The sequence below is a fragment of the Rhinolophus ferrumequinum genome, chromosome 24 (assembly GCF_004115265.2).
Source record: "Rhinolophus ferrumequinum isolate MPI-CBG mRhiFer1 chromosome 24, mRhiFer1_v1.p, whole genome shotgun sequence".
Taxonomy (NCBI): Eukaryota; Metazoa; Chordata; class Mammalia; order Chiroptera; family Rhinolophidae; genus Rhinolophus; species Rhinolophus ferrumequinum.
In genome coordinates, this window is record NC_046307.1 from 3212718 (window position 1) to 3237474 (window position 24757).

The 24757-nt window shown below is 47.5% G+C and overlaps 1 protein-coding gene across 5 annotated transcripts in view; it reads right to left on the bottom strand.

Moving 5' to 3' along the window:
- RASGEF1C (RasGEF domain family member 1C) overlaps positions 1–24757 on the bottom strand; it is a 91569-nt gene that overhangs the window by 5390 nt on the left and 61422 nt on the right. For all 5 annotated transcript variants that reach the window (XM_033096685.1, XM_033096683.1, XM_033096684.1 and 2 more), the window contains 9 exons: positions 23846–24046; positions 22665–22739; positions 16271–16360; positions 14793–14895; positions 14249–14328; positions 14074–14169; positions 9586–9681; positions 7522–7645; positions 384–456 (listed from right to left, as the gene is read on the bottom strand). In XM_033096685.1, coding sequence (XP_032952576.1) covers positions 384–456; positions 7522–7645; positions 9586–9681; positions 14074–14169; positions 14249–14328; positions 14793–14895; positions 16271–16360; positions 22665–22739; positions 23846–24046 — 938 coding nt within the window. The remainder of the gene's footprint in view (positions 1–383; positions 457–7521; positions 7646–9585; positions 9682–14073; positions 14170–14248; positions 14329–14792; positions 14896–16270; positions 16361–22664; positions 22740–23845; positions 24047–24757) is intronic.

The following is a 24757-nucleotide window of genomic DNA, read 5'->3' on the forward strand; positions in this document are numbered from 1 at the left end:
TGCCTGCCACCCACAGGGGTGTCATGCAATGCCCTTGGCTCAGGCCTCACTGCCCACCGCTGTGGATCATCTCTGAGCAGGAGGAGGTGTGTGCCTCACTTTCTCACATAAGAATGTGGACTGGGGGTTCTGAGTCCTAGGACACACAGTTGATCACCCACAGAGGCAGCCACCAGCCGAGGGGGCTTGTGGTCCCAGCCGCCTCTCCTAACCAGCCTTTGAGTTCTGCCCCATCCCAAGACCCTGGCCTGAACTGCCCTCTCGCCATGGGCTGGCGGGGCTCCCTAGAGGCTGATGACTGGGGTGCTGATGAAGCCCCTCGGCCCCGCTCTGGCCCCGGGCACCCCACCTCCTCCCCCTACCCTGTCTTGGCACAGACTCACCTGAGAGTTTTCCACCTCTCTTTTTCTGTGTGGTTCTCTGGGCTCTCACTTTCATAGGAAGCCAAATAAAGACCTAGTCAGAAAATGAAGTGAAGTTACACAATTATGGTTGATGATAATAACCTGCTCTACACCCAGAGACTGACCTGCTTTTTATTTTAAAATTAAACTTGTGGTTGGGAGAGAATTCACATGCAGTTGTAAGAAATAATACAGAGAGATCCATGTACCCTTTACCCAGTTCCTCCCAATGGCAGCCACTTGCAAAACTATAAGATAGGTCACCACTGAGCACCGGATGTTGGCGCTGATACAGTCAAGACACAGAACATCCCTCACCACAAGGACCCTATGCTGCCTTTTATAGCCTCACCCACTGTCCTCCCATCTCCACCTCTTTCTTAACCCCTGGCAATCACTGATCTGTTCTCCGTGTCTGTTTTGTTATTTCGAGGATATGATATAAGTGGAATTAAACAGTGTGTAATCTTTGGGACCTGGCTCTTGTCATTCAGCGGAATTGTCTTGGAGATTCATCGTGTTGTGGTACCAAACTTCACTCCTACTTGCTGCTGACTAGTGTTCCATGGTGCGTGTTCTCCACAGTTTGTTTAACCTTTCACCCACTGAAGGGTATCTGAGTGGTCCCCAATGTTTGGCTATCACAAATTAAGCTGCTACAAACATCGGTGCACGGGTTTTTGTATGAACATGACTATTTATTTCTTTAGAGTAAAGAAGTGCCCAGGAGTACAATTGCTGAGTCATACTCGTATAACAGTTGCATATCTCGTTTTATCAGAAACTCTTTGTCCAGTTCTACATCCTGAATATTTTCTCTGCTTTTTTCATAGTTTTACATTTAACATTTGAGTCTGTGATCCATCTTGAGTTGATTTTTTTTATAAAGTGTACGACTTAGGTTGAGGTTCATTTTATTTTTGGCCTATGGATGTCCAAATACCCCAGCACCATTTGTTGTAAAGGCTATCTTTCCTCCACTGAATTGCTTTTCCACCTTTGTCAAAAATCACTGGGCATATTTGTGTGGGTCTATTTCTGGGTTTTCTATCCTGTTCCGTTGATCTATGTGTCTGTCCTGCCAACACCACACTGTCTCTATTACTGCGGCCATATGGTATTGGCCTTAATATTGGGTAGAGAGATTCTTCCCATTTTATTCTTTTTTTTGCAAAATCGTTTCAGCTATTCTTGTTCTTTTGTTGTTCTGTATAAATTTTAGAATAAACTTGTCAATAGACACAAAAACTCTTGCTGGGATTTTGGTAGGAATTGCACTAAACCTGCACTTAAATTTGCAGAGAATTTGTCGAGTCTTCCACTTTATGCAGATCACGTCTTTCCATTCATTTAGATCTTCTTTGATTTCTTTCTTCAGCATTGTGTAGTTTTCAGCATATAAACCTGGTACATGTTTTGTTAGATTTACACCTATTTCATTTTTTGAGCAATTATAAGTGGTATTATATTTTTAATTTTGGTGTCCACCTAGCCATTGTTAGCACGTACAAATACAACAGATTTTTGCATGTTTATCTTGTATTCTGAAACTTCTGCTGAACTCACTTAGTTCTAGGAGTTGTTGTAAATTCTTTGGGATTTTTTTTCCACATTCTGCAAATAGGAACTGTGTTAATTCTTCCTTTCTGATCTGTATGTCTTTATTTCCTTTCCTTGCCTTATTGCACGGATGAGGTCTTCCGTTACTACTGTGTTTCCCCAAAAATAAGACCTAACCGGAAAATAAGACCTAGCATGATTTTTCAGGATGACATCCCCTGAACATAAACCCTAATGCATCTTTTGGAGCAAAACTTAATATAAGACCCGGTCTTATTTTCGGGGAAACACGGTATGTTGAATAATAGTGGCAAGTATGGATATCCTTGCCTATTACCGCCCCTTGTGTGAAAGCATTCAGTCTTTTACAATTAAATATAATGTTTGTTGAAGGGGTTTCATAGATACAATTTACAAAGTTGATCAATTCCCCTCTATTCTTATTTTTCTGAGAATTTTCCCCCAGGCATGGATGTTGAAATTTTCAAATGCTTTTTCTACATCGATTGATATGAACAAGAAAATTTCCTCCTTTAGCCTGTTCATATGGTGGATTACATTGACTGATTTTCAGATATTGAATAGCCTTGTATCTCTGGAATAAACCCATTTGGCCATATGTGTAATTATTTTTACAGTTTGCTGAATTCTATTTGCTAACATTTTGTTAAGGAATTTTTGCTTCTATATTCATGAGTGACTATATTCATGAGTCTGTATTTCTTTTTTTTATGCTGTCTTTGTCTGGTTTTGGTATCAGGGTAATACTGACTTCATAAAATGAATTGGGAAGTTCCCTCTTCTTCTATTTTTTGAAAGAGATTGTGCAGAATTCATATTCTTCTTTAAATGTTTAATAGAATTCTCTAGTGTATTCATCTGGGCTTAGAGATGTTATTGTTGGGTGTTTTTAAATTACAAATTCAATTACCTCAAATAGTTACAGAGCTATTCAAATGATGTATTTTATGCTGAGTTGTGGTAATTTGTGTTTTGTCTAACTTGTCAAATTTATGTGTGTAGACTTGTACATAGTATTTCCTTATTAGCCTTTTGATGTTGGCAAAGTTTGTAGTGACACCCTGTTTCATTTCTGATATTAGTAATTTCTGTCTTCTCTTTCTTTGTCAAGAGGTACTTTGCTAGAGGATGCAATTTTATTGTTCTTTCCAAAGAACCAGCTCTTTTTAAAATTGACTTTATTGTTTTTCTGTTTCATTGATTTCTGCTTTCCTATGCTCTCATTTCCTTCCTTCTGCTGGCTTTGGGTTTATTTTGCTTCTCTTTCTCTAGGTGCTGGAGGTGAGTACATAGATGATTAATTTGAGACTTTCCCTTTTTTCTAATGTTTGCATTCAGTGCTGTAAAATTCTCTCTCAGCTCTGCTTTAGCTGCATCCACAAATTTTGAATTTTGATTGTATTTTAATTTAGTTCAATTATTTTTCTTTTATTTCCCTTGACATTTCTTCTTTGACACATTGATTATTTAGAAGTGTGTTGTTTAGATTCTGAGTGTTTGTAGATTTTCTTATTGTCTGTATTATTGATTTCTAGTTTGATTCTATTGTGATTAGAGAATAAACTCTGTATGATTTCAACGACTAATTTGCTGCAGTTTGTTTTATGTAATTCAGGATATGGGCTATCTTGGTATATGTTCTGTGAGTAATTGAAAAATGTGTATGCTGTAAATGTGTAGTTGTATGGAGTGTTGTATAAATGTAATTATACACTGTTATTTGATGGTGTTGGTGAGTTCTACGAGTGCTGACAAGTTCACGAATTTGTTGCAATGCTGTTGCTAATCTTTTTTTATATCAAAGGGATTATTCATTATGAATTTGTACCAACTGGACAAACAGTTACCCACATATGCTATTTGGAAGTGATGAAAAGGCGGTGTGAAAAAGTCAGATGACCTGAACTTTTTGCTGACAATTCTTGGCTCTTGCATCGTGACAATGCACCAGCTCACACGGCACTGTCTGTGAGGGAGTTTTTAGCCAGTAAACACATAACTGTATTAGAACACCCTCCCTACTCACCTGAGCTGGCCCCCATGACTTCTTTCTTTACCTGAAGATAAAGGAAATATTGAAAGGAAGACATTTGTATGACATTCAGGACATCAAGGGTAATATGACAACAGCTCTGATGGCCATTCCAGAAAAAGAGTTCCAAAATTGCTTTGAAAGGGTGGACTAGGAGCTGGCGTCGGTGCATAGCTTCCCAAGGGGAGGACTTCGAAGGTGACTGTAGTGATGTTCAGCAATGAGGTATGTAGCACTTTTTCTAGGACGAGTTCATGAACTTAATTGTCCGACCTCGTATATCTTTGCTGATTTTCTGTCTAGTTGTTCTATCAATTGTGAGAGAGGGGTGTTGAAGTCTCCAACTATAATTGTGGATCCATTTATTTCTCCTTTTAATTTTGTCAATTTTTGCTTCATAAATTTAGCAACTCGGTTGTTTGGTGGATTCACATTTAGGATTGCTATGTCTTCTTCAGTGATTGATCCTCTTATTATTATATAATGTCCCTCTCTGTCTCTGGAAATTTTCTTTCCTCTGAAATGTACTTTATCTGATATTAATATTGCCATTCTCACTTTCCTTTGATTAATGTTTCCCCATCTTTTTACTTTTTAACTTGTCTATATCATTATATTTGAAATGAGCTTCTTATAGACAACATATAGTTGGGATACACTCTTTAATTTATTCGCCAATGTCTGTCTTTTATTTGGTGTATACAAACCATTTACATTTAGTATAATTATTGATACATTAGAGCTTAAGTTTACTATTTTATTTTTTTGTTTTCTGTTTGTTCTCTCTGTGTTGTTTCTGTTTTATCTTTTTTGTCTTTCTGTGGGTTACCTGAATAGTTTCTAAAATTCCATTTTGATTTATCTGTAGTAAACTCCTGAATGACATTTTCACTGGATATAGAATTTTAAGTTGACAGTTATTTTCTTTCAGCAGTTGAAAAATGTGCCACTGCCTCTGGCTACCGTGGTTTCTAATGAGGAATCTGATGTCATTTGAATTGTTTTTCTCTTATAGGTAAAGTGTTATTTCTCTCTTGGTGCTTTTAAGATTTTTTTTTTTTCTTTAGTTTCCAGAAGTTTGGCTATAATGTGTCTTGGTACAGGTTTCTTTGGGTTTATCTTCTTTGTGATTTACTCAGCTTCTTGAATCTGTAGGTTTATATCTTTTCTAAATCTGGGAATATTCCAGGCATTACCCCTTCAAGAATTTTTCAACCCTGTCCTCTTTTCTCCTCCTTTCCCGACTCTGATGGCATGAGTGTTAGATCTTTTGTTATAGTCCTAAGTCCCTGAGGCTCTGTTGTTCAGAGTGTATAATTTCTATTGTTCTATCTTCAATCTCATGGATTCTTTCTTCTGTCCTCTCCACTCTGAAGCTGAGCCCATCCACTCAGTTTTTCTTATTTCAGTTATTATATTTTTCAGTTCTAAAATTTCCATTTGGCTCTTTATTATATCTTTTGTTTTTTTGCTGAGACTTTCTATATTTTCATTGAGTTTCAGGGAGACTCAAGGCTGAGTGGATCACCAGGTGGGCCCTTCCAAGGAAGGCCAGGAGCTGAGGGTAGGGTAGGACTTCTCTCAGAAGCTATGATTGATCCAGTCAGAGCTCAATACATTTTAGGTCCCTTCTCTTGCTTTTCTCCACTTTGGGGGTAGGGAGGCACAGAAAGAAGAGAGGGTCAAATGGAAGATGCTCTTCTCTAATGGTGCTTCACAAGGGGCAGGGTTTTATCTGTATGTTTATGGCCAAATCACTACCTGGCACACAGCCGTCTCTTTAGAAATACTGTTGGCTGAAGGAGTGAATGAAATGCCCTTCTCTCATTCTCTTCCCTACCCATAGACTCCCCTTACCCCTCTTAAATGTGCCTTTGGCACATTTTATTGCCCAATTTCTATTGGCTAATGACAACAATCACTGTAATAAGTAGTGTGGTAGGTTGAATAACGGCTCCCCGAGATATCCAGATCTTAATTCCCAGGACCTGTAAATAAGTTACCTTATACAGAAAAAAAGGGATTTTGTAGATGTGGTTAAGAATCTGGGGATGGTAGCTTATCTAGGTGGGCCCTAAATGCGATCAAAGTGTCCTTCTAAGAGTGATACAGAGGAAGACTTGACCACAGAAGAGAGATGATGTGATGGTAGAAGCAGAGGGAGGAGTGATGTGCTTTGCAGGTGGAGGAAGGGGCCGTGAGCTCAGGAATACAGGCAAACCTAGAAGGCCAGGAAATGATTCTCCCCTCAGAACCTCCAGAAATAATGAGCTCTGCCAACACCTTGATTTTAGCCCAGTGGAACTGATTCTAACCTCTATAACTGTAAGAGGATAAATTTGTGTTGTTTTGAGCCACCAAATTTGTGTGAATTGTTTCAGCACCAATTGGAAACTAATACAACTAGTATTGATTGAGTGTAGTCCTATGGGCTTTGCCAACTCAAGTAATTCTCACTGCAACCCTGGGAAGTACAGGTACCCCACTTTGCAGATGTAGCAGGGGAGGGTCACACAGGGTGAAGAACCTGCCCAGAATCACACTGCTTGCTGGGGTGGGAGTGGCCCAGGCTGGTTTACTCATCAGGCTGCTGAGCTTATTGCAGGGAGGGCCTCCAAATACTGGTGAGACCCTCCTCCAAAAAGTTACTAGCTCCAAAAACAAAAAATAAAGTGGCAAAGTTGAAAGTTGAAAAATTAGAAAGCAAAATCATTAAAAAATCCTTCCCCTGATTTTTTTTGTTTTGGGCAGAATGTGTTCTCCTGTCCCTGAGTGTGTTCCCTTTGTAAAACGCTGGCCGTGACAAGAAGCCAGGCCTCCTCTGTGCTGAGCAGGAGTTGCCCAGCGTGGCTCAGGGGTGCTGGATCCAGAGAGCAGCTACACATGGGGCCACACTGCCCCACAGTGCGGATCGGCTCAGGCCCAGATGACCACTTGCTTCTTCAGCACTTTCTGTTCCTGGAGGAGGGGGCTCCTGAATTTCGCTCACTTAGCAAATTCATGAGCAAATCTTATATCTGACAAGTGACCAGGTGGGAATGCTGATTTTCTGGAGGGGGCAGACATTTACAGTGCTCTGGAGCTGTCTCATCTGACGCTGGTGTGTATCACGTACACATGCACACACACACCAGCTAGAAGGACATCCCCACGTGAACCCTGGGAAGGCAGTTCTTATCATCACCCCCACTTTTTTGAAGAGGAGAGTAGGGTCAGACAGAAGGTGGTCCAGATTTACGATGCCCAACAGCTTCCAAACTGTGTCCAGGGGAAGCCTGGCCCTGGGAGGTTCAATCTGTAGCTCCTCAGGCCCTGTCCAGTGCTCCAGGGTGACAACCAACTGACCAGCGGGATGCAGCCTTGTCTGCTCCTCCCGAAGCCAGCAAACGTGGGCATGGTGTGTCGTGCTCAGGGCAGGGGCCCTGAATGGTGAGATGACTAAGAGGGCACACAAGAGTCCCATGGCCCGGGGGGGTCAGTGACACCGGGGGCTAGCTGTCTTACCGTCCTCACTGAAGATGGGGGCGGTGTACAGGTAGTGGGTGATGCTGGGGTCTTGCTCGAAGGGACACTCCACTTGTTTCCATGTGATAAACTCTCCAACCTGCTTGGCCAGCTCCAGAAATTTCTGTCAGGGTCATAGAGACACAAGATGGATACACTCCCAGGGCCTGGACGTCATCTGCAAGAGTGGGGCAGGCCTTGGCAAGGCCTTTCTCTTCACCTCTGAAACGGGCAAGGTGGAACATGGGGCAATAAATGACAGCATCACCCACCAGTATTGGGTATTTGTCACTTCTGGTCACCCCCTCTGAGGAATCATCTGCACCTGACACCTAGGGCTCACCAGCCCCCCGTGTTGGGCCAGGGCTCGGGCTACAGCCCTCAGCAGGCACTGCCTCTAGCTAGAGGTGAGCATTCCTTCAGTTTCATTCTATTTATTTTTATGGTTATCCCTACTTATGGCAAGTTTGTTTATTTAAAGAACATGCAAATAAATTTAAGTAAACGTATTTAAGTAAAATTTAAATAAACTCACTGAAGTAGAATTTCATTTAAGTAAAATTTAAATACAATTATTTAAATTTTAAAAATGTGCTACCTTAAAGAAGGATTTTAAGTAAATAGCAGCATCAGGTCATGACAAGGTGGGAGCTCCACTCTGGGCCTTATTTGATCAACTCCGGGCCGGCTCCACCCCTACTGCCTGCACCCTGAATCTGGGGCCATGTGAGAACCTTGCAGTCTTGCGTCTGGACCCCAGCCTTGGCTTTGCAGAGCAATTCAAGTAGGCAAAAGACAGGGTTCCCAACTGGTGTGTCACAGGGTCACCTGGAGAGGGAGCTCCCAGGCCTGCAGGTTCCTGCAGCCCTACCCAAGCCCAGACTCTTCCATGTCACCTCCAGCCTGAACTGCTCCCGGGATGCAGGGCCCAGGCCTCCTGTGGACTGACGTCCCCAGCCAAGCTGGTCCTCAGCGGTGACCAAGCCTGGGAGCAGCATGTGGAGGTCTACGGGGGTGTCCGTGTGAGGCTGAAGGGCCCAGGAGGCTGCTGCGGGCCCAGTTCTCAGGGGACAGCTGCAGAGCCCTTTGCGGGCATCACAGCATGTCCTCCCAGCTCCTCTGTGCAGCTGTGCTAGAAGCCCCGTTTTATAAATAGAGAGACTGAGGCTCAGACAGAGCAAGGGGCCAGCCCAGGACTGACTGCCCTAGAAGTTGGAGGCTGGATGGGCCCAGCACTAGGGTGGGGGGGACCTTCCGTAGGAGAAGAGCCCCCTTCTTCCTGCAGGATGGCCACTGCTGCATCGCATACTTCGTCTGCCTCGCTCAGTGACCATCTGCTGTCACTGTCCCATGCCTTCAGTTCTTCTGGGCCCTGGCACTCACTATGCCTAGCCTATCAGCTACTTAGAGCCACGTGTGCTGGGTGGCCCCATGTGGGGGGTCGAGAGATGGAGTGGAGCAGCCTGGCTTGGCTTCTGAGGAGCTCAGGGACTGGAGAACTGTGTCCAGGGAATGTCCAGCCTATTTGGTATGGGCTTCCCTCTACCTGGGAGACCAAGGGGGCTTCCTGGAGGAGGGGACACTGACAGTGGTGAGTGCCTGCAGAGGTAGAAGTCTTTCTTTCTTTGTGCCCACTCCGACCTCCGTCTGACCACTTCCTCCTGTTGCTCAGGGCCCCTCATTTGGGAGGCTTCCCTGACCCCTGGGGAACTGGGCTTCTGTGCAGCCTGTACAGCCTGACAACCTCACCACTTGTCATCGTGGGTCTGTGGGGTTTCTCACCAACCTGGTGCTCCTGAAGGGCGAAAATGAATCTGCTTCACCTGTGCTGGGCACGAGGCCCGCATGGAGTGGGGATCAATGGCTGCATGAGCCTCAGTCTCCTCCTGTGGCAGATGTGGGTGGGGAGACCCCGATAAACCTGCCCTGATGTTGGTGGTGGACGGTTACACTCGCTCTCAGAGTCCCCATTAGTCCAGCGCTTCAGGCCCGTGCTCCTGCTCTGGGAGCTGTTATGTCCTGACTAACAGGTGGCACACCTGCCCCCTGGGTCCTGAACCCTACCTCAAAGTTGATGTGTCCATTGGGGAGGCGGTTGGCACAGCCCTCATTCAGGAAATAGATGTCTTTGATGAGCAGGCTGAAGAAGGGAATGACGATCTGGAAGGGACAGGGTGTAGGTCAGCCCTTGTCAGCAGCCACCTGCCCCCGGGCCCTCAAATGCTACTGAGGGCAGGGGAGGCTTCCTGGGCACAGTTGGCCAGCCTCAGCCTTGGCCTTGGGGCTGCACGGGGTATAGGCTACTTAGTGTGCATGATGGGGGCAGTGTGGAAACCAGAAAAAGGAGGCACAGGCCCCCTTTCCCTGGGGCCAGACTGTTTCTTCCCAGCCCCCGTCAGGCCCCAGTGCTGACTGAGCTCCTTCTGTATACAGTCCCATTCCCCGCTGTGGTGGGGCCGGTGAAAGTCCCATTGCCCCTTAAACATTTCTGCCATCTCCTGTTGGTAGGAATAGCGCATGCTGAGCACACGTTAAATCCTATGGATTGGGAGTCATCTGCTATGAAATTTTGTGCCTTCCTTTTTAATACACCTATATTTAACAATTTGTCATTATATCTGTCTTGGTGCTACAGGTCTAAACCTGCGGCACGATGGTGAGGCCCAGCACATGCCCTCTCTGGTTCCTGAGGTCAGGCTGACAATCTCAGCCTGTGTGTGTGTGGAGGGGGGGCGGGGGGCTGGGTGTGTCTCAGTGCTTCACTGTTCGATGTCTTGCTTCTCCCTCCCTGCTCTGCCAACCCCTAGAAGACGGAGACCACTGCTGACAGCTCAGACCACTCCGGGGAACTAGCTGGCTCTACCCTGCTGTTTTGGTTGATGTCCTAAACCCCAATGTCTGTGAATGGGACCTTATTTGGACAGTCTTTTCAGACGGATCAAGTTAAGATAAGGTCATACTGGATATGCTGGGTTCTTGTAAAGAGGAAACTTTGGACACAAATAGGAGAGATGGCCATGTGAACACGGAGACAGAGATGGGAGCGATGTGGCCACGGGCCAAGAAACTCCTGAGGCCACCAGAAGCTGGACGAGGCCAGGAAGGACCCTCCCTAGAGCCTGGGCGGGGGCGTGGCCCTGCCCACCCTGATTATGGCCTCCAGCACTGGGAGAGGGCACAGTTCTATTCTAAGCTGCCCAGCTTGTGTGCTTCGTTACGTCAGGCCCAGGAGCCTAACATACCCACTCTGCCCTGGGGCTCCAGAGCTGGGCATGTGCTGTCAGTCCAGCCTATCATCCTGGGCCTGGGCACCAGACCCTGACATTTCTGGCTCAGGGACTGCTGAGGTCACCCCCCATCTAAGTTGACAAGGGCTTTGAGGAGAGGACCTGTACGCTGACCACTCTGCAGAGCACAGAAGCATGGATGGCTCAGCTGGGCAGAGCAGATGGGGAAACTGAGGCCCATGGAGTGGCAGGGCCTGGCCCAAGGTCACTGGCTAGTGACCATCAGGGACAGGACCAGAGTCAGATTTAGCAGGGAGACCAATGGCCTGGTGTGCCTGGGACCCAGGAGTTTCCTGGGATACATGACTTTTGGTTGTAAAACTGGGGCAGTCCCAGGGAAACTGGTCACCCTAGATTTATGTCAGTTCCACAGCATTCACTCAGGTCTTCTCTGTGCTGGGTGCCAGGGCTCGGGGGACAGTGAGGATGTGTCAGACACATTCACTGTGACCCCAGTGTAACAGGAGACAGTCGTGGGAACAACTACAGAGTGAGTTGTTGCTACCCCTAGGCTCCCAAAGGGCCCTCCGCTTACAGCCCTGTCACGGGGCATCAGTGGCGCCCTGAGGGCTTCACTGTGCAGAGCTGAGATGCACACGATTGCGTTTTGTCCTCACTAGTCCTGTGAAACAGGGCCCTTGTTACCTTACTGAGGAGGGAGCCGAGACCCAGAGAGGTTAAGTAACTCTCACAAGCACACACAACAATAAGGAACAGAGGCAGGACTAAGACCCAGGTGGCTGGGCCCCAGAGTCCCTGTCCTGCCTCTTCCTCACTGTGCCAGGAGGGAAGGTGGTCTCGCCACCCTCACCACTGGTGCTGAGTCCCAGACCCATGTCAGTGCATGATGGCTGAACTGGGTTGGAATGGGGAGAAGTGCTGGGACAACGACGGGATTAAGGGCAGTGGGACTCTGTGGACAGACGGCTCCTCAGGGGCCTGGTGCAGGCTTCCTGGATGCAGGGGCATGGGAGCTGGTCCTCTGGGCAGCAGCATGTTCCATATACGAGCACCTCCCACCACTCCTGCCTGGCCACGTGGTCCAGACCCATCCTATAAGGCTTTAGCATCCTTGCTGGTCTCCCTGCCTCACGCATGACTGTAAACCCACTGCCCTTGCTTTCTGGAGCTGAGCAGTTCCATCAGAACTGAGCCCAGCCTGGATGTCACCCAGAAAAGCTTGTGTAGAGCCTGTGACAGAGATAGGGCCAGGGAGTAGGGTAGGGAGAGGGTGGGACAGACAGGAGCCAGCCACAGACAGGAAGAAAGCAAAGGGCAAGTTATGAGACCTCCCGGCCTTCAAGTTTCAGCTGGGGGCACTGGGGGCAACCTCTTCCTTCTTTCCTTTCTTCTTTCCTTCTTTCTTTCCTTCCTTCCTTCCTTCCTTCCTTCCTTCCTTCCTTCCTTCCTTCCTTCCTTCCTTCCTTGTATCATTCCTTTTATCTATCTATCCATCCATCCATCCATCCATCCATCCTATAGCCTTCCATCCATTTATGAAGCAGCTTCTGTGGGCCTAGCCTATGGTCCACATCTCTCTAGAAATTAGAGGAGAATGCAATGAATGTAAACACACACCTCTGTAAGCCACCCACTTTCAGCATCAGACCTAAACGCACAGCACCCCAGCACCCCAGAGCTGGAAGGGTCTCTGAGTGCAGGAACAGGAAGTCCCAGTGTGTTCACTCTGCCCCATGGTCTCAGATGGAAGACAAACAGTACGGAGCGCCGGTGTCATGACTGACATCTGAGACCAAAGGCCACCGTCAATGCTATGTACCCCTACCCCACAGTCCAACTCCGGGGCCCTCAGCCACACGGGATGGCCACACGGCGCCTGTGCCCAGGAATGGGAGGCAGCCCGATGGCATGCAAAGACCATAAGATTCAGAGCCAGACAGGCTGAAGTCTGACTCCCGGCTCTGCTGCTCACTCGCTGTGTGACTGGACAAGTGAGGCCTCCTCTCTGAGGCTCAGTCTTCTAATGTGGGAAATGGCCATGCTGAAATCCACCCATAGAATAGTTGTTAGAATCAAATGGGGGCTGGAGGTCAAGTGGCCCTCATGTCGTAGGTGCTCAGTGAAGCGAGGTCCTGAACCTCTGCCCTGGTTTTTCAGCTTCCTGGCTCATGGGGGACAGGCTCACCTGCCATGGGATTTGAGGTCTCACCTCACCAAATGCTGCCCACACCTACTCAGCCCTCATGGGAGCAGAGGTACAGAAGCGCTCATGGCCTGAATAGGAAAGGACAACTGGATAGGAGTGTCCATATCTCCGCCAGCTCCCCAAACCTGACCGCTGGTATCCACCCAGTACAATCCCAGAGTGACTGCGAACTTCAAGAATGGCAGCTTGTTCTATTATCCCTCAAGCTGGACACAGACCTCCACAAGCCACACAGGGACCTGATGCCACCAAGGTTCCCACAAGAGACCAGAATGAAGGCCCAGCCAGCCTTGGTGTTTCCTGTGCACAGAGATGAACTGCGCTAAGCACCACTGGTGACAGGATTTAAGCCAGAGAGAGAGAAGATCACTGCCGTCCCAAGGCCTGCGCACAGCTTGTGTCAGAGGCCAGTAGGAGAAATTGGAGGAGAAATAAAATTGATCGGGGTCAGCGAAGGTCCGCCTCACCCCCCAATGAAAATGTATAAGAACAGAACCTGGAAAAAGGCAGTTTTAGTGAGCAAGAAGCTTGGGTCACTCATTGCCAGAAATGTCAATGTGATCTGAGGCCACATCTATGAAAGTATTGAGTTTAGAATAAGGAGGTATAAGACCCTATGTACTTGGAACCACAATTTAATCTGAAACAGAAGGGATTCCGACAAATGGAGCTGTTCAGGGATCAAAGGGACCCAGTGAGGTGGGAACAGGAGACCAGAATACAGCAGGGAGGGCTTGGGGCTGTGGAGGAGGGGGGACCCGGAGGCTCTGAAGGACTGGTGGGTAGAAGAGGGAAAAGTCTCACTCTGCACGGCCCTCCAGAGAGGACAAGCCCTGGGGGCTGATGTCAGCCGCATCAGGAAGCATTTCCTATCAGCTAGAGCTGCTTGGGGGTACGCTGATCTGTTTGGGAAGGTCATGCGTTCCCCACACTGGAGGCCTGCGGGCAAGGAGACGTGGCTACAGATGCTGTAGAAGCACAGGGGGTGGGACCACGTGACCCTGGAGTCAGCATCCAGGTTCTCTGAGGTGGCTGACCTGGGCCTTGGTGCTCTAGAGCAGGGAAGAGCCTTGAAGTCTGGGCACGCCTCTGACCTACCTTCTCCCGGCTGCTGTGGGCGGTCAGGGAGCGGTGGGCTGCCCCGCGCAGGGCTGTCCTGTAGTTGCAGAAATTCCCTGTTGGGTCCATCTGGTGCTGGAAGGAGATAGGGACGCAGCTGGGCAGCTGTGTCAGGGACGACTGTGTCACCCAGCCAAGCAACAGCCTTGCTTACCTCGAGGATGAAAAACTTGGCCGTCTTCACTTTGGCCCAGGTTTTCTTCAGCCTGGAGACAGGGCTCATGTTCATGCCAGCTGGAAGAGGGAGGGCCGAGCTGGGGACGGCTGCTCCGGGCTGCACAGTCCCCTCACTCTCTCGGGCAGGAAGCTTCTGTGTGGCCCCAGCTGACCCAGCCTCTCAGGCTGCACCCTGACCAGGGCTTAGGTCTGTGGCAGCCTCGGCTGTCAGATGGCGGGTAGACACTGCATTGGGGGTGGGCCTGGCTTCTGTGTGTGCAGGCCCCCCATCTTAGTTCCCAGCACACGGTCCCACACCATGACCAGAGCCTGCTTGGTGTCCCTGCTCTCCCTGGACCTGGGGACACATTGCCAGGCCCTCACCGAGCATCCTAAGGGGACTGAGCTTGCCTCAAAAGAGGCACCCTCCCCCCGACTTCTACCGGGGGATGTGGACCCAGCTGGCACCACCCCCTGCTCAGAGGCACACCCTGGTTTGCACCCCGCATGCCTGGGCACCCACGCCCACTCCTGCTACTCACAGACAATGGCCATGAGGGAGTTGAAGTTGCCAATGTTGAAGCACTCGCGGGCCACGTCGATGAAGAACTCAATCACCTGGGCCCTTCGCTTCTTCTTGGCCGGCTGAGGACAGAGCACCTGAGCCTTAGTGATCACGGGTCCTCATCCTACCTTGACCGCACACTCTGCTCACCTGGCCAGTTCCTCCTAGTGGCTGAGATGCATGATCTGGGCGATCTGCAGCTCACGGGCTCAGGGTCTCCAAGCACATCCTGGGCAGAGCCAGCGAAGCCTACCGCCAGGGAGGGCTCAGGTCGGGGCACAGGAGCTCCCTGTCCAGCGCCAGCACCCCCTCTGGAGGTAGAAAGCACGCTCCCTCACTTTTCCTCCCAGCACCAAGCTGGCTCTCCCCACATGGGGCCGCATACGGACCCCGACTCTGGGGCAGGCCCAGTCCAGGCTGCACTCAGGTAAACCCCAGTCAGCTGCCAGGTCACTGATGTACCTGGGAAGCGGGCAAAGCCCCAGACCCTACGCTGGCTCTTCCAGACTAGATAGCGCTGGCCTGCCTCCTAGATATGGTAGTGGCCTTATTGCCACTGAGAAGCATGCCGTGGCATCTGTGGAGACATGCCACCAACACCCCTTCAGAGAACTGCCTACTTTGCAGGGCATCGCGGTGACAGTGACGTTGGCTGAGCGGGATTGGGAATGCAGGCCAACCATCTCGCCTGATGTGGGCACCAGACAGGAAACAGTCCCATAGGTGGAGGCAGCACAGGTCAGCTTCTCCTCCTGACCAGGCCTACTTCTTCTCCTTTCTCTGTCACAGGTGTTCACCGCCATAAACACCTCGCACCCAAACTCTGTCGCAGCATCTGCTTCTGGAAAGCCCCGCCTGGCACACATACTACCTCCAATCTTTCCCTGAGACATGTGGACCCTGGGCCTCACCTGCTGGTGAAGAGTGGGCACAGAGGAGGGTCCCTCTGCTGTAATGGAGAGAAGAGGGCGGGCTGGTCTGGCTGGTGGGACCGTGTCTTGGTGACAAGCACGACTGGCTCAGCCTTGTTGGGTCTTCCTAATTTCAGGAGAAGCTGGAGACCTGGACTTTGAATGTGCACTCTCCCAATTCTTAAAGGCTGGGTCATTTCTACCCCTAAATCCCGAGTGAACCAAACAAAATGCAGCTGCAGACCAGGCCGCCCAAGGCAGACAGACACAGAGTGGGGAAGCAGAGGTCGCCCCTCATGTCTTCAGCCAGCAGTCTCTGACGCCCTCTGTCAGAGGCCAGTGGATCCGTGCCAGGCTCTGCCCAGAGGGCAAATGTCACTTGCAGGCAAGCCAGGTGAACCTGGTGTTCTGGAGGGGTGCCCAGACTGGCCTGGGCTTGGAGATGGACAGGCTCAAGAAGTCCTTCCGGTTCCCTCCCAGGTGGGCTCCTCCCAACCCCCGGCTGCCTTGGCTTTGCCAGGTCGTGCCCCCGTTTTCCACGCACCATGCAGATCTCAGTCGCCACAAGGTAGCACAATCTGTTGAACCACTTCACGTAAGCCTCCAGGTTCTTGGTCTTGTCACTGAAACAGGGCTAGGAAAGACGCAAGGACCACACTCGGCTTTTTTGTCAATAATTTTGTGAACATGAAGTCAGTTCACAATCATTATAGATAACCTGGAAAATGTTGAAACCTCAAAACCATCCATAAATACCAATGATTTGATGTGTATCTTTCTAATCTTTTTTCTATACACTCAGAGTTGTAATTTAATGTATTTATTTATATGAGATAAAACTGTTGATCCTCATTATTCAGTTTCTGTATTTGTGAACCTATCTACTCCCTAAAAATTTACTTGTAACCCCCAAAATAGTACTCACATTACTTTCACTGTCATTCATAGACATATGCAGAATGGCAAAACATTTGAGTCACCTAATGCACACTGAGGTTAAGCGGAGTGACACCCTTCCTTCTTGCTTCAGCTCCCATACTGTAAACAAGTGTCCTTTCTGTGGTCTATTTAGTGTCATGTGATTTCACCGCTTAAACTGGCCCCCAGCGCAGCGCTGGCTGGTGTTCCTATGTACAGGAAGGCTGTGACGCATTAGATAAGCTTTGTTCAGACATAAGTCATAGTGCTGTTGGCCATGAGTTTAATGTTACTGAATGAACAATATATATTAAATAAGGTGTCTTTAAACAGAAACATACATAAAGCAAGGCTATATGCTGATTGGTTGATGAAAACGTGATGAGAGGTGTACAGGAACCTAACCCTGTATTTCCTGTAGGAGCAATGTCATTTGCTAATTCAGTGTTCACGACTTTATAGGATATAAGTACTTTGAATAATGGGGCTTCACAGTATGTATGTATAAGGTGTGATCACAAAATACGGTGTATGTTTAAATAAAAAAAATTTATTACAGTAAAAGACACATTGCCGTTAATCCCCCTCAAAATACTCCCCCTCACTTGGAACACCCTTATCCCATCATTCTTGCCACTTCCTGAAGCAGTTCTGGAAGTCCTCTTTCATGAGGTCCTTTAGTTGCGCTATCATAGCTGCCTCGATGTCCTGAATTGATTCAAGACATTTTCCTTTCATGGTCATTTTGACTTTGGGAAAGAGCCAGACGTCACATGGTGCCAGATCCATGAATAAGGTGGATGAGGACACACCATAATGTTTTTGACAGAAATTGCCATACCAGAAGCGATGTGTGACACGGAGTGTTGCCATGATGGAGGATGAAGTAAAGATACTCACGAAAGATACATTAGAAGTGATGGAGAGTATTTTGAGGGGGATAATGGCAATGTGTCTTTTACTGTAATAACTTTTTAATTTAAACATTCGCAGTATTGTTTGACCACATCTCATATGTAGAATCTAAACAACAAAACAAACAAACAAACAAAACAGAACACACTCATAGATGCAAAGAACATTTTGATGGTTGCCAGATTGGGGGGGGGGGTTGAAAGGGGTGGGTGAAAAATGGGAAGGGATGAAGAAGTACAAATTGGTTGTTACAAAGTAGTCATGAGGATGTAGGGTATAGCAGAAGGAATATAATCAATAATATTATAGTAACTATATCTGGTGTCAGATGGGTACTAGATTTATTGGGGTGATAGATGGGAGAGAGGTTGGGGGACAGGGTGAAAAAGTTGAAGCAGTTAAGTACAAATTGGTAGTTACAAAATAGTCCTGGGGATGTAAAGTAAAGCATAGGGAATGTGGTCAGTAATATGGTAATAACTATGTATAGTGCTAGGTGGGCACGAGACTAGTCAGGGGGATCACTTCTTAGATTATACAAATGTCTAACCATCAGGCTGTGCTCCTGAAATTAATACAAAATAATATCAAATGTTAATTGTAAGTGAAAAATTTAAAAAGGGGTTAAGGGTGAAGGGGAATAAGGGGTACAAAATTTCAGGTATAAAACAAATAAGTCATGGGGATGTAATGTACAGCATGGGGAATATAGTCAATAATATTGTGAAAGCATGGTACGGTGTCAGGTGGTTGCTGGATTTATCCTGGTGATCATTTCTTTAGGTATATAAATGTTGAACAACTATGGTGTACACCTGAAACTGATATAATATTTTATGTTTTAATATTCAAAATTTTAAAATTTTAAATATTTAAAATTTAATATTTAAAATTTTTTAGTAAAAATCTTTAAAAAAATATCAGGCCCAGAAGGTTTCACTTGCAAATTCTACCAAATGTTCAGGAAGAGCGAATTCCAGTGTTGCATACAGAATAGAGAACAGGCAGAAAGACTAGACAACCACAGCAACAGGAAAGGAGAATAACAGGTTAAGAAACACAATGAAGAAAATACCATATATAATAGCAAAAGTATGCATAAGGCACCCAAGGGAAAAAGTCTAACAAAACCTGTTGAAGACGTTTACAGGGAAAATGATGAGACCTTAAAAAGATATTATAGAGTAAACCTAAGGAAATGGAGGGACACACCAATTGTATGGGTTGGAAGAGTCAATATCATGAAGATGTAAATTCTTCCCAAATTGATCCATACTTAATAACTTCTAAAAATAATCTCAATAGGACTTTTCATTGAATTTGAAAAGTGATTCTAAATTTAAATGAAAAAATTAAAAAGTGCCAAGAAGAGCCAAGTCACTCTTAAAGAGGAACCTGGGGGAATTGCTCCACCAGACAAGACCAATCATACAACAGTCGTAATGAAGACAATGTATCCTGACCTGGAGATAGAAACACTGACCCATGGAGCAGAACAGACAGTCCAAGAACAGATCTATATGGAAACCTGACTTATGACAGCGACACGACTGTCAGGGAGTATCAGTGGGCAAAGGAACACATAAATAATGGTGCAGAAACAATTGCTATTTGTATAGAAAAAACTGAAAATGGACCCCGCCACCTCAAGCCATATCCACAAAATGAATTTCAGACCTAAGACTTAAATGTGAAAGGCAAAACTAAAACTTCTAGAAGAAAACAGGAGATTATCTTTACGACCTGGGTGGCAAATAGGGAGAGATTTCTTAACTCCCCCTCCCCCTGCCAAAAAAAACCCAAAACACCAAAAAGTGAAAGTTTAGTAAACCTATCTTGGTTAAAATTAAGAACACATGCTTATCAAAAGACATAATAATGAGAATGAAAAAGCAACGCCACCAACCAGGAGAAGAAAATTTGCAGTACGTCTAACTGACAAAGGATAATTATCTAGTAAAAATTTTTTTAAAAAACCTCTTAAGAATCCTTAAGAGAAAGACAAATCACCAATAGAAAACTGGATGCAAGTTAGGGCTAGGTATTTTACAGAAGGGAAAACAAGAATATCCAAAGCCCATGAAAAGATGCTCCATGTAAGAGTTTGACAAAAATTAAGAAGTCTGACAATTTCAAGCGTCAGTGAGGATGCAGAGCAAGAATAGCTCTCTGCTGGCAGTGGAAATGGGGACAGGCTCACCTGGCGTTGCCTGCTGAGGTTGACCATGTGCCCACCCTTTGACAGATGCAGTCACTCCCCTCCCAGGTGTATCCTAGAGCAGAGCCCTCAGAGTGTTATCCATGGACTCCTAGAGGTCCACAAGGTCAAAACTGTTTTCATATTCATACAGTGTTATTGCCTTTCGCTGTGTTGACACTGCAGTGATGTGTAAAAGAATGGAGGGAAAAACTGCTGCCACCTTAGCCCCAGTGGAGGCAGAGGCACTGAACCATTCTAAGGGTCATCGCGTTCTCCACTACCACACACACAAGGGAAAAGAAAAAAAAACGGAGTGTGACTTAAGAATGTCCTAGAGGAAGCAACATGTTTTCAATTTTATTAAATTTTGACCCTCAAGTACACATCTTTCTCATGGTCTCTGACGAAATGGGAGCATACACAGGCACTCCTGCTGCAGGCAGAGGTCTGATGGTCGTCCCGAGAAAAAGCACTGGTTGACTGACTTGCGAGCTGGCCACTTTTCTCAGGGGACACTGTTTTCACTTGAAAGAGGGGCTGACTCACTATAGTTATTCAGACTTCAATATTTGTCTGATATTGTTTTGAAAATGAACAAAATAATCCTATCACTTCAAGAAGAACAATTGGTAGGATTTGTTGCCAATGATAAAATTCAAGTTTTCAGGAGAAAATTGGGAACTTGTAAAACATGTGTACATCTCTGGAAGCTTGACAGATTCCCAATACTTAAGGACTTTTTATTTTTATTTTTATAAGACCATTAAGTGATATTAATGAATGTGATTTAAAAATATTGTATAACAAAATGTGCCAACATTTGGAAGATCTGCTTGATTCAGTGAACCCATATTTTCCAGATGACCAATGTATAATGTTACAAAATCATGCATGGCAAAAAAAAAGAGCTATTCAAGATGCAAGACGGACCAATGGATTTTAATGCAATAGAGTTCAGAAAGTCCATTGACATATTTTCATACTGCAAATTGCAATTAGTCTTTAAGAACTACCCCTTGCTGAGTTGTAGTGTAGTATCAAAGAAGAATATTCACAACTATTATCTGAAATAGCTGTAAAATGTCCTTCCTTTTTCCAACTACATATTTGTATAAGATTGTATTTCCCATCAATAATGTATGTCAACAGATTGAATTCAGAAGCAGATTAGAGAATCCAGCTGTCTTCTAAGTCAGTCATTAAAGAGATTTGTAAAAATACTGTAAAACAATGTCACTCTTTTTTTTTGAAAAAGAAAAAATATTTTCTTTTTCCAAAATAAAAAAAATACTTTTTTATTTTGGAAAATATAGTTATTTTTCATAAAATATGATTTTTAGGTTAACATATAATGGGTCTTATTGTTTTTTGAATAAATGAATGTTAAAAGGTTATCAGTTTTAATGGCCATTATGACAAATTTTGGTAGATAAAATCTACATAACCAAAAGTTCTTTGTTTTCCCCCATAATTTTTGAAAGTGGAAAGGTATCCTGAAACCAAAACGTTTGAGAACTGATGCTCTAGAAAAATTTGTACCCGTGTACCCCAGGAAACGTTTAAGAATGTTCACAGCAGTAATATCTGTAATAGCAAGAGGCTGGAAACCACACACACGTGTGTCTACAGTAGAGGAGGTAAATGTCATGTAGAATCTTCACAATAAAAAAGTAATACTTGGACATGAAACGAAACGAAACGAAACGAAACAAAACAAAACAGCAAACAACCCGCTACGAGTGGCAAAGTCTGCTTTCCACTGCTGGCCCCAGCCCCACGCTGGGCTCCCAGAGTGACCAGTGATCCTCGAGCCTGTCCTGCTTGTGCGAGCAGGTCTGTGCCATGCTCCTTCCTTTTTATTGTGGTTACATATGGCACATACTCTGTCACTGCTCTTCACCGTACTTTTTTCTCTTGACAATGGATCTTGATGATTATTTCATATTTAACAGTCACTCTTATTCTTTTTAATAGTTGCATAATATTCTACATATGGATGTATTATAATTTTTAATCCAGTCCCCAGCCTTTGGATGTACTAAACACTGTTTATTACAAATCTTGTTCTGTGGACATCTTCGTGTACACGGGTGTGTACATCTGTAGGATAAATTGGTAAGTGTAGAAAGTTGGGGTCCAGGGTGCACATTTCAAGTGTTGATGCTATTGCCACGCTGCCCTCCTAAGTGGCTGTGCCAGTTTCACTCCCTATCAGCTGTGTATGAATGTCGCTTTCCCTACACATGTGCCATATTAAATCTTTGCTAATCTGAGAGGTGAAAATGCACTGCAAATTTAGTTTGTGTTTCTCTATTACGTTCAAGGCAGAAGACATAATGTTTCCAGTTCTGATTCGCATTTAACCCCATTGATAAACATCAGGCACCAGCTGGTTGGGCTCTGATAGGGGAAGGGCTCTGAAATTCGAGTGTGGACCGTGTCCTGAGTGCATGGCCCTGGGGCCACTCCACGTTCAGAGGGAAGAGAGAGCCCTGACCTTCCCTGGGCGGTGCGCAGCAGCCTGCGCTTCCCCGAGTGACCGCTGGAGGGCATCGGCGCCCACCGAAACGCACCCGGAGGGCACGCGGTGTCCCTGAGCAGCACTGAGCAGCCCAGAGCCGCCCTCCTCCCGACCCCCACCAGTAGCTTCAGCTCCCCGCCCGCCTCTTTGCCCTCGCTGGGTGGGTAATCTAGCCTGGCAGTCCCAGCCCTCCCAGGCTTTCCCTGGACTCAGGGCTGTCACAGTCTGAAGCCCTTGGGCTGGGGCCTGGGTGGAGTGGGCACCGTCCCTCTAAGCCCATAGCCTGCTCTGGGCCCCTCCGAAGCTGGCCCAGGTGATGGTCGGGGGATCCCCCAGATGGGTCAGTGGGTCACTGTGAGAACAGCCCATCCAAGGGCCTTCTACCTTTGTGCCGGCCAGAGGGTCCTTGTTCACAAAAGCCTGGACAAACTCCTCAGGCCCAATGTGTTGCAGCCGTTCCTGCACGGAGAGGGAGAAGAGAAATCGGGAAACGGGAAGTTGTGGGGAGGGAGCTGCCGCTGGGAGCCTGGCATGGTGCTCCTGCCGGCTTCCTGCTTCCCAGCCCACCCAGGAAGGCCTCTGGGCACCTGCCCTTCTCACTGGGGCTCTGCAACCCTGTTCTGCGTTGTTACAGAGCTGAGCTCCATCTCTGAGGGAGGCAGCCCCTGTTTTCCCATACTCAGGGGCTGCCTCAGTTCATGGGGAGGGGGGCAAATATCTCCATAGGGGACATTTGTGATACCCAGGAAACCAGGCTCAAAACTGAGTAATTGATGATCCACTCCCTTCGGGGAGGCCTGGTGGCTAAGAGCAGGGGGTCTGGGTTAGAATTGAATCCTGGCTCTGTCCCTTCTGCTGTGTGACTTCTGGCATACCACTTAACCTCTCTGGGCCTTAGTTTCATCATCTGTGAAAAGGAATAATAATAGCACCTACCTGGTAGGGTGGTGGGAAGATGAAATGAAATAGTGCATGTAAGCGTTGAGTATAGTGCCTGGGAAACAGCAAGGGACCCATAAACGGTGGAGGTTTAACAGGAAAGAAACCCACTCCCCAGTCTACTCTCTTTCTGGGATGGGCCCCTTGGCCTCTATACCTACGAGGAACCCAACATGCTGGAGGCTGGGCCTGGGCATCTCTTTTACAAGTAGGAAGGCCTGTCTGGGATCCTCTGGAACACTGGGGTGGGCGCAGTGTGTCTGTGTGAGCCCTGAATGGGGAAACTGAGGACCAGATGGAGAAGTTACTACTTGTGGGAGGATCACACAGCAGGCAGTGTCAGGGCCAGGATTTGAACCCAGTTTCTCTGTCCCAGGCCTGGACTTTCATGCTGGCCAGGGGTCAAAGTTGGGCAGGGCTGGCACCTGCAGCCCTCCTGTTCTCACCCCAGGAGTGGCGAGAGCCAGGGCCCTCTAGAAATGCCTGGCTGGCGCTGCCCTGATGGGCGCAGGCACTAGGTTATGCTGAGACAAGCTCCGGGGTCAGATGGGGGTCCAAGGGGAGCTAATGATTCTCACTTATTCCTGGCTCTGGGTCTAGGCAGACAGCGGCGTGGGTCTGCTCACCAGCTCCACGTGAGTCAGCTGCTGGGCCAGCGTATAGGGGTCACTACAGACGCCGAGGAGCTCTCTATGGATGGAGGCTGCTGGCTTGGTCCTGTAGGCGATGGGCTTGTCGGCACACAGCAGGCTTTCCGGCCCCTGGCCCAGAGCTGCCAGCTTCTGGTGTAGAGCCTGCAGGAGCTGATGCATCCTCCTTCTGTAGGCCTGGAGGGTGGAGAGAGGGGTGCGCAGGCCTGAACACCCATCTCGACCTCTCTAACATCTCAGGCGGGCAGGCCCCTGGGCTGGCAGGGATGGGCTGTTCCTCTCTTTGCCCGCACCTGCCCCACCCTGGAGCAGGACCCAATCCAGGGCAGTTTGGGGCCCCAGTCAAGGCCAGTGGGGAAGAAGGCTGCAGGGTTACCAGAGGGAACTGAGAACAGCACACTTCAGGGAGGGTGAGTGGCGTCCAAAGCCGCCTCAGCTGTCTGGGCCGTGGGGCTGGTGGGCTGGGCAGTGCCAGGGAGCAGAGGAAGGGAGGGAGGCGTGAGGCGTGGAATGGGCCCTGCCAGGGGTGGCTGGCCTTCTCCTCGGCCTAGTCTTAAGAGCCGGGCCGGTTTCTGGCACGCAGTGGGTGCTGGACAACCACTTACTGTACCGACGGAGTCCCTTAGCAAGTGGCTCAGGTGGACAGGTTCCTCTCGGGCCACCCTGGGCTGGGTGCAGGGGTGAAAGACCATGGTGCTACCCTCGAGGGCCTACCCAAGGGAAAATGGGCCATTTGCCCCATTAGAGGCCCCTATTTCCAAGGAAGGTGCCACTAGACCGGCTCGGTTACTGAGATGCCCACATATTCACAAGGGTGTGGTCAGTAACCCCCAGAACGAGCCCATGAGCTTGTCAGCGAATGCCCTCCCCCCCAGAAGCAGACTCAAT